The sequence below is a fragment of the Dasypus novemcinctus genome, chromosome 9 (genome assembly GCF_030445035.2).
Source record: "Dasypus novemcinctus isolate mDasNov1 chromosome 9, mDasNov1.1.hap2, whole genome shotgun sequence".
Taxonomy (NCBI): Eukaryota; Metazoa; Chordata; class Mammalia; order Cingulata; family Dasypodidae; genus Dasypus; species Dasypus novemcinctus.
Genome location: NC_080681.1, coordinates 84987550 through 85004264, shown reverse-complemented (window position 1 = coordinate 85004264; position 16715 = coordinate 84987550). Strand labels below are relative to the sequence as shown.

Genomic DNA, 16715 nt, shown 5'->3' with positions numbered 1-16715 from the left:
AAGTGAACCTGGGTTTGTCTGACTCTAAATTCTGTGTGCTCATTGTTATTCCAGTCCTTTCCCAGACAAGTCACCAATCATTTGTGCAAGTGTGTATGTGTGTGCCAGTTACACCTGTGGATGAGATGTGGCCTCTCTCCAAGACCTTATTCCCAGGCTCCAGACAATGCTTACATTTCTATTGCCAGCCCTGCCTTCTTGCTACTTGAGAAACAGGTTTGCCCAAGTGTGTGAGGCTGGGGCCGCCAGTGGCAGTAACAGAAACAGCTTACCCTGAGCTGTCATCTTCCACAGTTCACCCTGGAGTCCTGGAGAACTCTGAGCCCAGCACAAGTTCTCTTTCCACCAGGACAACCGCTGGGGATCAAGGCTGGGAATTGTCCCTCAGAACCCAAGGCCCAATGGGCTGGAGTGCGAGTTCAGAGCCCACCCCTGCCAGCTCAGCTGGGGGTGGAGCCAGGACGCATCCACGCCAACCTTGACTTGAGCTGTCAGAGCAGCTGTCGGAGGCCAGGCCGGACCCACACCGCGGCTAGTCGGCTGCTGCCCCAGGCACTGAGTCACCGGCCCCAGGAGGTTTGTCTAGGCCAGGCCGAACAGGTAGGGGTCGGGCTGGGTCTGGCAGGGATAATTTTTCAGTGACTAGAGCATGTAACTCTCCTTTATTTTCTCTTCCCTCTCTTTCCATTCATGGTCCTCTGTCACCGTCTTTCTGAGTGTCTACGCTCCAACACAATCACCCCTTCCTACTGCAGTTAAGCATCCAGCCTGTCCTTGTGGGGTCTCCCCAGGGAATCACTGTGTGAGCTGGACATGGGAGTGGCTGGGGAGGAACCGAGGAAGAGACAGTGCCTCTCCTGCTCTGCACAGACGATGCGTTTTCTCCTCCGGCAGAGCTCCTCCTCCTAATTTCTTTACCCCCAGTGCTGAGAGCAGCGTCACTGTCCTCCACAACACCGCAGGCACCACTGACATGGTGTTGTTGGGAGATGGTGCCCCTTGGAGTTATGCAGTGGGACAGCCCTGACGGCTGGCCCCAGCCAGAGCAAGCTCAGTGCGTGACTGGGGTGAATTAAATGGAATTAAATTTGAATGTGAGTCGAAAAGGACACAGGCATATGAAAATACAAATCGCATGTGGGCTAAAGTGAAAGAAGAGGACGGCGCAGGGCTTAGGCAGCCCGGAAAGGAGGTGTGAGTGAGGGCCCCGGTAGTAGGAGACGGCACTGAAAAGATCTCTGGGAGTGGGGCCTAGAACCCAGGGCTGCAGCCCAGCAACCTCTGTGTCCTGCTTCAGAGTTCCCACTGGAAGGGACAAAACAGAACCAGTTTCTTGCCCTTGGCACCAGGAGAGATACAACTTCCTCGCTCTCTCGCCTTAGAACAGGGCTAGGAGAGAAGGGAAGGGTGTTAAAGCACAGCTTTTAGACTTAGCCAAGCCTGCATTCAACCGCAAACAATCCACAAGGTTGTTTTGAACTTCAAAACTTCCACCAGTTATGGACTTCTCCAATGAACCTTAGTTTCCTCACCTGCTACATGGGAACCTGCCAACTCATATGGTTAATATAACAATAAGACCGTATTTGTGATGTGTTGAGACCCATGCAATATGTCTGGCACCTACTGGTAAATTTTAGTCTCCTTACCTATCATGGTTCTGGAAGAGGAAGTTCTCAGCAGGAAGGTTGGCTGAGAGTGGTTTTTCTGGAAGAACTTGCAAGTATTCAGGGTGGTGGCCAGCCAGGGATACAATAGAACCTGCCCAGGAGTCTGCTTGGGGCAGAAGTACTGGAAGGAGACAGAGGAATACCCAGACAAGAACAAGGAAGGGGGTTTCTTCCTGATTCCATGGCATGGGTTCAGAGGCTCCAAGGGGTGAGGGCCCACTCTATCGTATCAGCATTTGATGGCTAATGCTCGAAATTCCACCATTAGTGCTTCATTCCTTTAGCTGACGATTTCCACCTTAGCTATCACAATGTCAGACTTTAGGACTGAAACAAATCCAAGACTGGTTTTCACTCATGGCTCCCTGAAGGGAGTGCTCTCTGAAGTGAATGAGTACCTGTAGGCACTGGAAGCTGAAGGGAAGCATCACCAAGGAGTGGGGTCACTCAAAATGGAGCAGGGGTTCTTAATCTTTTTTGTTCCACAGACCCCTTTGCCAGTCAGGTGAAAACCATGGGCCCATTACTAAGTACACACTATACTGTGTATTATTTAATAATTGTATCACACCCGCACCACCACATCCTCAAGAATAATGATTTTTTAAAATTTGATTCAAGCTCACAGACCACTTGTTAAGAACCCCTACAATGGAGAGTCTTGAATCCTGGTGCAAGGGTTGGGGCATAGAGCCTAGTGGGGAGAGGAAGCAAGACAGGTCTACATGCTTCCAGTAAAAATAGCCAGGATCCTCTCTTCTCCATCCCCTCCGCTAAGTCCCCTTCTCTGCCTAAACTCTTTTTTTTTTAAGACTTGTTTTTTTATTTATTTCTATTCCCTCCCCCCCCCGCCCCCCAGTTGTCTGTTTTCTGTGTTCATTTGCTGCATGCTCTTTTTGTCAGGTTCTGCTGTTGTTAGCGGCATGAGAATCTGTGTCTCTTTTTGTTGTGTCATCTCCATATGTGCAGCGCTATTCCTGCGCAGGCTGCACTTTCTTTCACGCTGGGTGGCTCTCCTTACAGGGCGCACTCCTTGTGCGTGGGGCTCCCCTAATTGGGGACACCCCTGCGTGGCACAGCATTCCTTGCGTGCATCGGCACTGCGCATGGGCCAGCTTCACACGGGTCAAGGAGTCCTGGGGTTTGAACCGCGGACCTCCCATGTGGTAGGCAGACGCCCTAACCACTGGGCCAAGTCCACGTCCCTCTCCACCAAAACTCTTGCCTCCTAATTCTCATCCACTCCCCAATGCTGGCCCAAGCAGGATTTTCTAAAATGCCAGTCCAACTCCACTCTTCATCATCCCCCTCTGTTCTAGGCTCTGGGCTCCAGACACACCAAAACAAGCTGGTTCTGAACACATTATACCTGTTTACATTCCTCTGCCTTCTTCTCTCCTCCTGGAGTACTTGTCTAGAGCAATATCCTCTGTTCCTGCCTGCTGTCCACCCTCCTCACCACAACACGGCTAAAGAAAACCTTCCACCTTCATTCCTGAAGCACTGATGGCACCAGTCGCTGGGCCATAAACATGAATAAGATACCAAGGTGTCTGTCCTTGAGAGGCTCACATCTAGTAGGGGATGTGCACAGAAAGCCATAGGTACCTAGGGAGGTAGATGGGAAGACACATGGGTGTTGTGGAGGTTCCCCAGCTAGGACATCGGAGAAACCTCCCGAGGAAGGACCGTGGTAGAGGAAACAGCATCTACGAAGGCAAGGGAAGAGTGACATTTCTAGGAATCACACACAGTACAATTTAGCAGCAAGAAAGGCAAGGAGGATTCTGACCCAATCTCTGAGGGACGTGGGAGAAGGAAGGGCCTGCGTGTGGATGGCTGCAGAGGACGCGGGTGCTCATGGTACAATCTGGTCACTATGACAGTGGGTGGAGGATCTACCAGTGAGGAGCTCAGAATGGAGAGGCATTTGTGTACCACGGGCTCTGGAGATGGCTGAGGGGGAGAGGAGCTGCCAGAAGCTGGGTAGGGGCAGGAGAAACACAGGGAATCATGAGGATGGGAAGATGGGAGAAGTGAGCCACCCAAAGGGACTGGCTAAGAGGCGGATGGGATTAGCGGGCCTCAGGATTCCAAGCAGAACTGTGGTTTCCAGTTACTTTGGTAAGTCCAGTGTCAAAAGCCTTAGGACATAGAAGCTCCAGATACCAGAAATATAAGAGAGCAGGTCTTTCATGTAAGGATGTCCTGGGAATTAGTACATAAGTACATAAAATAAACAGGACTCAGGGAGTATAATTCTAAAAACAACTTTCTTAAACCATTAAACTTTAAACTTATTCAATAGGGTAATTCCCCCTAGATTAAAACTCAGACATTCCCATGAGATTTCTGACTATAATTAAGTCATAGAAATCTCTGCTGTCATCTTAGGTCGGAAAACAGTCTCAATTCAAAAATTATTCAGAAATTATACTGCTTAGGGTCATATATTATCCAACACCTCAACCTTCCTTCAAGACTAAATGGTCCCTGATACTCATCCTGCTAGGAGTCCCCAGCCAGGGCTGGCTGAGGGACCTGCCTGCCTTGTTATGTTCTCTCTTGCCTCCTTCCCACCTAAGAAATTCTGCTGCTGACCCCTGGGACAGGAGTGCTGAGGAGGGAGGAGAAGTCAGGGAGCAGGAAAGTTCTGACTTGAGGAGGAGTGTCTCTCTCTCTCTTTATTTATTTATTTATTTATCTATCTTCTTTATTTTCTTTAAATGTTACATTAAAAAAATATGAGGTCCCCACATACCCACCCCCGCCCACCCCTCCCACATCAACAACCTCTTCCATCATCGTGGCACATCCACTGCACCTCGCAAGTACGTTCTGGAGCACCCCTGCAGCACATGGACAGTGGTCCACATTGTAGTCCACACTCTCCCCCAGTCCACCCAGTGGGTCACGGCAGGACACACAACATCCAGCATCCATCCCTGCAGCACCACCCAGGACATCTCCAAATCCTGAAAATGCCCCACACCATATCTCTTCTTCCATCTCCCTACCATCAGCAGCCACCGTGGCCACCCTCTCCACATCTCTACTACAATGTCTTCCTTTACTAATCACAAGAGTTCCCCAGCAGAACACCAGGAATTCCACTCCAATCCATACTCTATTGAGGGGGAGTCTCTTAAGATGCCTTTGGCTTGTGGAAACTGGCCTAAATGCAGGCTGACTCGCCCCGTGTGGGTGCATTTGTGGTTACTTGGGATTTCCTCAGCACCCACGACTCAGCACTGCATCCCTAATCAGCCAGCCTCTTGAGTCCTTTCACAGTCTCCCCAAAACCAGTGGGCCACTTCCAGAGTCTCTCAGCTGAGGTAGCCCATTGGACAGGAGCTAAGCAGATCCCCACACTGTTTCACGTGTGTGGCCCACATCTAGTCCATCCATACACACAAAGAAAGTTCGCACATTCTTTGTCCAACCCCAGGAGTTCAGGCCAATCCCAAACCAACAACTTCCATCCACCCCTCCTGTCACGTCAGCCGCATGTTCTTGCCCTCTACACAGCTCATGCTTGAGTCAGGCCCTGGTCCTTGGCGACCCCCACTGAGGAGGACACTTATCAAGCTCTCCAGGTTTCCCTGACCAAGTCCCTCCACGGGAAACTATACTTGGGGCAAAGGGCAAGCAGCTCCCCACCCTTCCCCCTGTTTGTTGAAGAATCACAACAAGAATTTGTCTAAAAAATCCTTTTATGTCCTCCTTAAACAGACTTTAGGTTTGTAAGTCTAGTTCTTAGTATTTCAGCTGCAAATCTGCCCTTCACTTTTGAGTTTTTATGTGTACCATATCTTGGTGCCTCTGTGGAAACCTCCGCTTCAGCAATCTGTTACTCTGCTGTAGTTTAAGACCTGCCTCAAACCACCCCACTTCCTCATAAACCCTTCCCCATCCTTCCACCTGAACTTCTTTGTTCCTTCCTCTGAGCTCCTTGGCTGAGAGTAAAAAGAAGGGGTGGGTGAATTCTCATCCTGCCAGGCTGTGAAGGACCACACGTGCTCCTGTATCCCTAGCGCCTCCCCCAGTGTCTGCTGCACAGTCAGCGATCATGTTTGTAATAAGAATGGCAGCCTAAGTAAAGCCTTCGCTCTCAGGAGGTGTCTGAGAGAACTTCCTGGATAATTGAGGCCTCCTCCTGGAATGTCAACACCTATCTAAAACGTTAAGCCATTTTAAATGAAACTCTTCCTGCCTGGATTTTATCTTCCATGCCTTTTGAAGCAGAAGATTCTGGCCACACTGCAATCTTTCCTCACGGTCATCAATATGCATATCAATTCTCTGCTGCCATGCAATCTTTGCCCTTGCTTGAGAGGTGGTCTGCCCTATTTAATAGGTTTGTTTGTCCCAATTTGACATGACTTGGCTTCATCATTTCTGTTTGATCTGGTTTTAATGATGTCCCATGCAAAGTCAATCCATCAGCAGCCATTCTCACTGCTGTCATGGTGCAGGCTTGCCTGCCCCTGGCAGCTCCTCTCCACTCCTAATTTGCTGTTTCTAATGTCCTGTGAGTTGGGAAACAAGTAATGAAGCTTATTATACTTCTATGTAAAACAAAATTAAACAGACCCTGAGTGAGGGTCACAGGGGCTCCCTGGTAAGCCAAAGTTTCAGGCCTCGTTCATGGGCTTTAGAATATCTTCTCTGGCTGTTTCAAAGACCTTTCTGCTTCCTTCCTGGCATGCTGCTGGGCTCCGGGTTGCTACATTGCCTGGTTAGCTAACAGGTGAGTCATCTGAGGAGTGGCTGCTGTGAGCCCAAGTGTGCACAGGTCAAATGTGTAGGGGTTGGGGCTCAGCCTGAGACAGCTCTCAGAGGGTGGTTGGGGCACAGGGCAGGCAGGCAGTAGAAGCCCAAGGGCTAGGGGGGCCCTTCCCAGTGGGGACGGTAGGAGAACTGCAGGTCTCAGCTTTCTCCTCCCTGCTGTCCTCCTCTTCCCCTCCTGGAAGAGTGATCCTAGCTCCCAGTAACCCTCACTGTGGCACTCTAGGTGGCCCGAGCTCCTATTTTCCTTCCTCACTTCCCAGTCAATGCCAAGGATGTCGCCCGCAGCACCTCCCACGGCCTCTCTAGGCAGCTCACCCTGAAGGGCTGTCAGGGAGCTCGTCTACCACACCTGTTCCTTTGCATGCCCTGATGTCTTCCCTCCCCTCTTGTTTATCCGATAAACCCTTTTTTCCTTTATTTAAATATGAGCATGGCTGGCACTTGCTCTCTAAAGACCTTGGCCTACATCTTGGCCCCACTGGCATTTAACCCTAATGGGTCCAAGGCTGAGCCCTCACCCAGCTGCAGACAGCCCCGTCTCCCGAGGCAAGCCACGCCCCTCCTCCTGCGGGTTCAGCATGGCCTGTCGCTGATGTTCTGCCCCAGGGAACCAGGGCAGAAGAGGCCCTGCCTTTCTCTCTCCTTCCCCACACCTAGCTCTGTGGTCCACTGAATGCTGAGGCGGTGGCAGGGGCAGTAGGCCCCCTTTACCTGGGGCTGCTTCACCCTCAGCCGAGGCCCACATGTGCAGGAGGTGCCTGTAGGACAGAGTCACATGGTGGAGATGTCCCAGAGCAGAGGAATGTGTGAGAGGGTCAGCCTGTGGCTGGCTGGGCCCCTGGGCTAGGTGGTGGTCCTGTCCGTCTCTCTGCGTTAACCCCAAAAGTGCACAGAAACTCACGGCTTTGCAGAGGGTTTTCAGGAGCGCATCCTAGGCTCATGCACACTGTGATGCCACACTGAGGCCGGCAGGACACAGGTCACACTGACACCCAAGCTGGGAGACATACAGCAGCCTGCCTAAATTCCTTCATACTGCAGAGGTGCCACTGGGACTAAGAAGCAGGCGGCTCAAATCCAGGGGCGGATATTTTTCCCAGGACCAGTGGTCTCCTGAAAAGAAGAGGCAGTTCCTTTGTCACGGGCACAAGGATATGAAGTTTAGAACAGGGATTGGGAGCTGTGAATTCTTGTCTGTTTTGTCACAGATGGCTTTGCTCTGTTTCTTGGAGTAAATAGTTTTCTCTTCCCAGGACTCAATTTCTGCACTGTAAAAATGGGGGAAATGATGCCTTGGTGGGTTGCAGGTAGGAGTGTATAAACAGCTTAGCATGGGGGACACAAACAGCTTTGAAAGGGTAAAAGTAGGCTCTTTCCAGTCTCTTCCTCTGTCTCCTTCCCATTGGGGTTATAAGGAAAATTGTTGGGGTGGCAGTCAAGAAATCTGGCTTCTGGTCCCAGCTTCTCCTTATTTCCCTTTGTGGCTTTCCTTCCCTGGAGCTCAGTTTCCCTTCCACACAAGAAGTAACTCAAACACCTTGATTTCTTTTCTTTTTTTTTAACCATGTATTTATTTTCCCCTTTCCCGTCCCTCTCCCCCTCCCCTTTCCCCTCCACCCTCTCTGCTCTGCTGTTTTTGCTGTCTGTGCCCATTTGCTGTGTCATCTTCTGTATCTATTTCTCTTTTTTGTCTTCTCTTCTCATTTTTTCTCCTCTACGATTCACCAGGATTTGATCCTGGAGACCCCTAATGTGGAGAGAGGTTTCCTGTCAATTGTGCCACCTCAGTTCCTGGTCTCTGCTGACCTTCACCTTGATTCTCCCTTCGTCTCTCTTTTATAGTGTCATCATCTTGCTGTGTGACTCACTTGCATGGGCACTGGCTCACTGCGTGGGCACTCAGCTTACCACGCAGGTACTTGGCTCACCACACAGGCACTGGCTCACAATGCGGGCACTTACGTGGGCACTTGGCTCACCACGTGGGCACTGGCTCACTGTGCAGGCCTGCTTTCTCTTCTTCTTTTTCACCAGAAGGCCCCAGGGATCGAACCCGGGTCCTCCCATATGGTAGGTGGAAGGTCTATCACTTGAGCCACATCTACTTCCCCACCTTGATTTCTGAAGTCCCTCCCAAAGCTGGGATTCTGAGACTCTGCTCTCTTCCTCCTCCTTCTCCTGCTCCTCTTTTTACAGAGGGGGGGAGGGGAATGAGTGAGTTTACATGTGCACGTGTGTTTGCGCATGTGCATGCATGCACGTGTGTGTATTTGTGACAGTGGGGGGTGGGGGGAGAGGGTCCTGCAAGGGGTGGGGATGGGGTGACAGGGAAAAGGGGGATCAGGACTTTATGTGCCAGTGTGGCTCAGAGGTTTCCCAACGGCTGACAGGACTTGGAACTGTTTAATCATTAAAGGAAAGGAATGAAGCCAGGAGCACCTCAAAGTCCAGCCTGCTGTGACTGATATTAACAGATGAGCATGGAGCTGGCAGCAATGAGGCCTGGAGTTGCAGAGCACGGGGACAGGCCTGAGACAGCTCCACGCTCAGCACAGGGCTCTGGGGTCAGCCTGCATGCCTACGACATTGGGGTCGTGGTTGTCTACTTTGTCTTCGTCATCGCTGTGGGAATTTGGGTGAGTAGGCCTGGAGTTTGGCTGGGGAGGCAGGAGCAGGCTACTATCATCTTTGGCTGGATCATGGACAGCAGGCAGGGGTGGGCAGAACAGGAAGGCAGGACACAGATCCATAGGGGTCTGAGGTGGAAAGACTTTCCAGATTCATCCCCTCAACCTTACCTTTTATAGGAGAGCAGACTGAGAACCAGAGATGGGGAGTGACTTAACTGAGGCCACACAGCAAGCCACTGGCAGGGCTGGGCCTGGAGCCCTGGTCTCCTGACTCTGTGGATATGCAGCTGCTGCCTTTGTCCTCAGGCATCCCTGGTTGCTCTTGTGCCTCACACCTGTCCTCTTCCCCATCCCAAATCCCCAGCTCTGAGGATGCTTGCCTCACTGCCCTACCCCATTTCTCTACTACTTAAGTCTCTTGGCCAAGGAGTCATGCCTTCTAAAGGAATTAGGGCTAATGTGCCCAAAGGGGAGGGAGCCAAGCAAATTCCAAGGTCCTTCTGGTCTCTACTGTTCACAGCAGCCTTGGTGCAGTAGAAAGAGAACAGACATTGGGTCAGGGGCCCTGAGTTCAGATCCCAACTCCAACAGTTAGCAGTAGTGTGGCTTGGAAATATCCCAAGCCTCTCAGAGCCTCGGTTTTCTCATCTGAACAATGAAAATAATAAGCACTACACTGAAAATAATAAGCACTGTTGTGCTCATTCAGTGATGCATTCAAGCACCTGGCCCAGTGCCTGGCACAAAATGACAGGCAATAAATGGCCCCTATTATCTCCGTAGCATTCAGGAGAAATGCCAGCACCTTTAGACCCTGCCGTGACTCCAGTCCCACCTGGGTCACGCGGCTGTAGCAAAATCAGAAATCCTTCCCTAGGCCTCGGTCTTCTCATCTATTAGTAGTAGGGGTGAAGTGAATAATCCCTTTGTTCCAGACGTAGTGAGAAGAGCAATTGGCAAACAGACGATCACCTGGCTCCTGGGAGGAGGCCTGTCACGGAAAAACACCAACGCCCCTGTGTCTGTGGCCAAGTGGTTCCCCTCTCTGGACCTCAGACCTGCCCTATGTAAAATGGAATGATTCCTGCTCCTCCAGCCTCCCAGAGGAAGTTTGATTTCGCTCCAACAAGCACCAGGTGTCCCCCAACACTTATCACTCCCTAGTGACTAGTTAATTTTCTCTAGGGAAGAGAAGCTTCTTTTTATACTCTCCCTTTTTCCTTCCTCTCCCCGAAGTATTTCTCAGTTCTCCAGACCCAATCAGAGATCTGTTGGTGTCAGCATCTCAATAACTGTTTAAAGTTTATTTTTCCCTACCCCCCTACCTTTCCCCCATACCCCAGAGAAATTTCTTTCACTCCTCACTCTCCTTTCCATCTTCACTTCAATTTCCCGTATAGGTCAATAGCTGGACCTCCTAGTGCAGGACGGGGTGAGTGCCAGGGCCCTGGGTGGAGCTAAGCAATGTGGTCTGACTTCAGGCCAGAGTAAGAGAAGCCCCCACATGGAGCCCCTGACACTGCCGGTGCCCAAAGTTCCACCGTCAGAACTGCTGCCCTCACTGTCCTACCTGCCTCTAGTTGTGAGAGTCCTTCTGGAAGGAGGGGAGAGGGGAAGCACTTTATGCCTCAGAATAAGACACCAAATCGTTTGCTGAAAGCCGAATTTGGCAGGAGGAAATGATGCAAGGATGGGAATGTGCCATAATAACAATCTCATACATGTACACAGTTCTTTGCCATTTATGAAGTCCACTTACCTCCTTTGCTCCTCAGGCCAGCCTGGGAGATAAGAAGCAAGGCTAGAGAGGGGAAATGACTCCCCCCAAAACACAGCTTCCGTCTGAATAAACAGCACATTTGGCCAGCTCTGTCTGACCACACATTGCACCCTCTGCAGCCCCATACCGTCTGTACCAAGGAGCAGGGAAGTGGGGTGGAAGGCAGAGATTGGGAGAAGGTTCAAGAAATTCTCATCTCTCACCATTTCCTTTCCAGTCATCCATTCGTGCAAGCCGAGGGACCATTGGAGGCTATTTCCTGGCAGGGAGGTCCATGAGCTGGTGGCCAGTAAGTCAACTTCCTCCCTGTCTTTCCTGGGTGGGGGCTGCCATCTCTTTCCTCCATCCCACCATCCACAGTCTTTGTCTCATCATCTCTTGCCTGGACCAAGGCAACAAGCCTCCTCATTGGATTTCCTGACTCTAGACGCCTTCTCTCCAGCCCAAATCCACTCTACAACCTGAGCAATCTTAAGATGCTCCTGGAATAAACAGTCACTGGGGCTTCCTTTCCCACTTTGCCAATTACTCGCTGGTTGACCTGGAGCTAGTGACTTCATTACTCTGAACATTAGTTACTTCTTCTGTAAATTGGGAAGATTAGTACCTGCCCTTCCAGAAATTCGTGAAGATTAAATTCACTGATGTTTATATAGTGCCTAACGCAGTGCCTGGCATAGAGTAGGTACCCTATAAATGCCAATTTCTTCCCTCCTTTTCCTTGTACCAACCCCCTTCCTCTCCTTCCTCTGACCTCAAATTTCCTAAGTCCTGGTCCTGATCTCTCTTCCTTCTTAAGCCCTTGGTCCTGACTCCAGCTTGATATAGATTAACCCTGACATGACCCTTATCCCCACTTGTGCCTTACAGATCGGAGCATCTCTTATGTCCAGCAATGTGGGCAGTGGCTTGTTCATCGGTCTGGCTGGGACAGGGGCTGCTGGAGGCCTTGCTGTGGGTGGCTTCGAGTGGAATGTAAGGAAGCTGGCTTGGAGACTGCTCAAGGATAATGGGGTTCTGTGCCCGCCCTACCCCACCCCCATCCCATGACTTAGTGCTGAGAGAAATCTCAGAGGTGCTTGGGGAGGTGAACTAAGAACCCATTTTAAAGATGTGGAAACCAAGGCCTAGAGAAAGCAGAGGGACTAGTCAGAGGTCACACAGCTATTACCAAGACTGAGATCAGGTCCCAGGTCCCTTACCTCCCTGCTCAGGGCTCTCCCACAGCACAGCCCTGTCTCTGAGTAGGAGGCTGCCCCTTCATCTGCCTGTCATACCTGGATGCCTTCTCTCCACTCTCCCAGGCAACCTGGCTACTCCTGGCCCTCGGCTGGATCTTTGTCCCTGTGTATATCGCAACTGGTGTGGTCACAATGCCTCAGTACCTGAAGAAGCGATTTGGGGGCCAGAGGATCCAGGTGTACATGTCTGTCCTGTCACTCATCCTCTACATCTTCACTAAAATATCAGTGAGTGCCCACTCCAATTTTGCCATCTTGTCTCTCTGAAAATGCTGATTAAAGAACTGCTAAATGTATTATCATGAGCTTGTGGCTGAGATGGAGCTGACAATCATGGATTGGATGGAAAGATGGATGGATGAATGGATGAAGGGAAGGATGGATGGATGATTTCATTCCTTCATACAGCTATCCATCCACATACCTTCAAGATATGCTTCACCTCAGCAGTGAAGGAATAAAAAATGAGTGATATATGTTGAATGAATAGTAAGACTTACTTTCAAAGAATTCACAATCTAGAGTACATTCTTCATTCATTCATTTATTCATTCACCTTTCCATTAACTGATTCTTCATTCAGCAACCTATATTACTTGCAATAATATTATCTATAGAAGGGTACTTGTTCTTCTTTTGACCTAAAATCAGAAAAGAAACCTAACCAGATCAAATGACTTGCCCAATTCCACACTGAAGGCTAGCTCTGTGACTGGAACTAAAGTTCAGATCTCCTGACGTAGTCTGGGTCTTCTTCCATTCTGTCATGTTTTAGACACTGTAATGGTTTCATAAAACAATCATGAAATGGGATCAACAAATATATACTGGCAGTTGTCAACTCTAGGACTGAAAAAAAAATTAGGTCCCTTGCTGGTGACTTAGCCAAGTTTCCCACAAAAGGCATGTTTAGGTCCCAGCCCCTGGTCCTATGGGTGTGAACCCCTTTGTAAATAAGACCTTTGAAGATGTTATTAGTTAAGGTGTGTCCAAACCAGATGAGGGTGGGCCTTAATCCAATATGGCTGAAGTTCTCATAAGCAAAGGAAATGGGACATGGAGGAGAAGCCACAGGGTGTAGCCAGAAGTCAATGGAACCCATAAGAGAAAGGAGAAGATGCTGACATATGCATTGCATGTGACAGAAAAGCCAAGGACCAAGGATTGCTGGCAGCCAGCCCCAGAATGCCACAGCCTTCTAGAAGAAAGCATTGCTTTGCTGATGACTAAATTTTTGGTCTTCTCCTAGCCTCAAAATCATCAGCCAATAAATTCCTGTGGTTAAGCTAACCCATTTCATGACATTTGTTTTAGCTACTAGAAAACTGAAAGTTTTTGGTATCAGAAAGGTATTATTGCAAATTGGTTAATGAGCAGAGGCTAAAAGAACTATGAGGTACTTACTAGAAAAAGCCTAGATTGCTGTTTTAATTTGCTAAAGACTGCTGGTAGTAATATGCCAAAAATGGGTTGGCTTTACAATGGGAATTTATTAGATTAAAAGCTTACAGTTCTGAGGTTGTGAAAATGTCCAAATCGAGGCATCTTTAGAATGCTGTCTCACCAAAGAGTGACTGCTGGTGATTCTGGACTCTTGTCATGTGGCAAGACCAATGACAGCTCTGCCGGTCTCTGCCTTCTCCTATAGGCTCATTTTCCTTACGAGCTCAGCTGTGGGTATCTAGGCACACGGTGGCATCTGCTCCTCTCTCTCCTCTCCTCTAGACCTTGGGCTTCAGCTTTTTGCTCTCCATAAGTCTTCTCTCTCAGACTCTCAGGGGCCTCCTTCCATGCTTCTGGGCTCTGCTGATTCCAGCCTCCAGTCTCCAGGACCTCTCTCTGTCTCTGCATCTTTTCCCCTATGTCTGTGGCTTTTTTATTCCTCCATTTATAAAGGACTCCAGTAAGAGGATTAAGACCCATCCTGGGTCCTGCAATCTCATCAAAGGCCTTTAACTGAAGCTAATCAAAACTTTCCATCTATAAAGGGTTTACAGACACAGGAATGAGTTCACTTTAAGAACAGGATTTTCTGGAGCCCAAAAAAGAATCAAACCAGCACAATTGCTTTGAAGAGACTATCAGTAGAAATAATATTGTTTAAAGTACTCCAATGAGACTCTAGAAGGAAATGAAGACTGTATTATTGGAAATGTGAAAAAAGATGATCTTTGTTAAAAAAAGGAAGGTAATTTAGAAAAACTGTGTTTTGATGTTGGATGGAAGGCAGAACTTGAAAGCAATGAACTCAGATATTTAGCTGAGATTTCCAAGCCAAGTATGGGAAGTGCAGCCTGGTTTTTCCTTGCAACATATAGTGAAATGTGAGAGGAAACGTATAAGCTGGGAACTGAATTCTTAAGCATGAAGAAACCAGAAATTGATGGTCTGGAAAATTCTGGCCCCATCCCTATAGTGTGCTCTGAGATCAGAGCCAGTAGCGGTTCTATCAGGATCTCCCTGAGCTCTCAGGAGATGGGGACCCACACAACAGGACTCCATGCGAGGGTTTGACTAAATAACCCTTTGCTAAAGAAGGTGTGTCTGGATGTGGATCCAGTTAGCTGTTTCAGCGTAAGTCAGGATTAGAAATGTAGTGGACCAGGAAGGATCCGTGGAAAGTTCTATTGTCTAATGGTTTGGACCCCCTGGAGCTTCACATCAACTTTGAATGAACAGAAGCAATGCCAGAAAGGGACAAAGAAGGGATAAATTAAAGGAAGAATGACTTCAAAGGCAGACTCATGGAAGCTGATGTCTGAACTAGAAGGATCTATGGCCAAGAGAGGTAGCCCACCCATGTATATAGAAAAGTTATGTCCACCCCAGTGCTTGAAGGGGCAGGCCACGTGTCCTGGCACTTGGAGGGGACAGGCCTTGCTCCCCATTGTTCAGGTAGAGGGCCACCATCTCATTGCTCTGGGAAAGCATGGCCATTGGGCAAATACTTAGAAGGGGGGAGGTTGGAGCTACTGCCCCATCAGGCCCAGAGGACAAATCATCAGGCCACAGATGGTTCTCAGACTTTGAGATCTAATGGAGTTTGTCCGCTGGGTTTCAGACTTTTTGGGGACCTGTTTTCCTTCCAATTTTTCCCCTCTGGAATAGAAATATTTATACTATGCCTGTCCCACCATTGTATTTTGGACAGTCACAGGTCCATCAGAGAGAGTAATTTTGCTTGAACAGATCATGCCCGTAACTGATTTTGATGAGATTTCGTATTCAGCACTGTTACTAAAGTGACTTAAGGTTTTTGGGATATTGTGATGGAGTGAATGCATTTTATGTATGGGAAGATAGTGTTTCTTTGGGGTCCAGAATACAACTGCTCGGGTTCAAATCATGTCCTCCACAAGAGGCATACTCTGGTCCCAGTCCCTGATCCTGTGGGTGTGAATCCACTTGTAAATAGGACCTTGAAGATGTTATTAGTTACAGTGTGTCCAAACTGAATGAGAGTGGGCTATAATCCTTAAGGCTGAAGTCCTTATAAGCAAAGGAAATTGGACATGGAAAAGAAGCCATTGGGAGTAGTCAGAAGCCAAAAGAGAAAGGAGAAGATGCTGACATGTGCATTGTCATGTGACAGAAAAGCCAAGGACCAAGGATTGCTGGCAGCCAGCCCCAGAATGCCACAGTCTTCTGTGAGAATGCCACAGTCTTCTGCTTGGCTGATGACTAACTTTTGGTCTTCTCCTAGTCTCAAAACCATAAGCAAATAAATTCCTGTGGTTAAAGCCATCCCATTGCATGGTATATGTTTTAGCAAAATGTTCTACCAGTGTTTAAGAACACTCCTCAGTCAGTTTAGGCAAAGGATATAGCCCCAGGTCCTCTAATAAACTGAAAGATGTGGATTATCCAGAACCCACACGTATCTACACCAGGGTTCCTGCTGCATTAGGTCAATTGTGGGCCCACCTAGCAGCTGAGTGTAGTTGGGAGGTGGGGGTGGGGGCACTGCTCTGTCAGGGACCCTCTGGGTTCCTATTCTCTTCTCCCAAATGACTTATTCTCCTCCAACCTCAGCTTCCCCTTCACTTTCTCAGTCCTCCATTTTGTAACTTCACCACCTCCTTCACGACCCACAGTCTTACCTTACTGGTGCTACCAGATTAAATTTTTCTCAATTATGAATCGTTATGTGGTACTCCTCTGCTTTATTTATTTTACACTTTTTAAAATTAAAGTTAATAGAGCACAAAGAATGTTACATTAAAAAACATAAAAAGAAACGTAAAACACATAAGGGGTTCCCATATACCCCACTCCCCACCCTCTACCCCATCATTTTTATAAATTTTATTTTTTTGAAGATACATACATCACACACACAAAAATTACATTAAAAAATATAAGAGGTTCCTGTATACCCCCCCACTCCATTCCTTCCACACCAACAACCTCCTCCATCATTGAGGCACATTCATTGCACTCGGTGAACACATTTTGGAGCACTGCTGCACCACATAGATAATAGTTTACCCTGTAGTTTACACTCTCCTCCAGGACATACAGTAGGTTATGCCAGGATATATAAAGTCCAGCATCTGACCCTGCAATATCATTTAGGACAACTCAAAGTCCCAAAAATGCCCCC

General features: G+C 48.7%; 1 protein-coding gene across 6 annotated transcripts in view; it reads left to right on the top strand.

Moving 5' to 3' along the window:
* Positions 1–254: 254 nt before the first annotated feature.
* Positions 255–16715, top strand: part of SLC5A9 (solute carrier family 5 member 9) — a 55123-nt gene continuing 38662 nt past the window's right edge. For 3 of the 6 annotated variants that reach the window (XM_071217461.1, XM_071217459.1, XM_004458491.4), the window contains exons 1-5: positions 255–600; positions 8878–9097; positions 11089–11160; positions 11742–11846; positions 12176–12340. In XM_071217461.1, coding sequence (XP_071073562.1) covers positions 8936–9097; positions 11089–11160; positions 11742–11846; positions 12176–12340 — 504 coding nt within the window. In that variant the 5' untranslated portion in view covers positions 255–600; positions 8878–8935. Of the gene's footprint in view, positions 601–8877; positions 9098–10031; positions 10228–11088; positions 11161–11741; positions 11847–12175; positions 12341–16715 lie in introns of those variants that run through there. The other 3 variants (XM_071217462.1, XM_071217460.1, XM_071217463.1) reach the window with 3 other exon arrangements.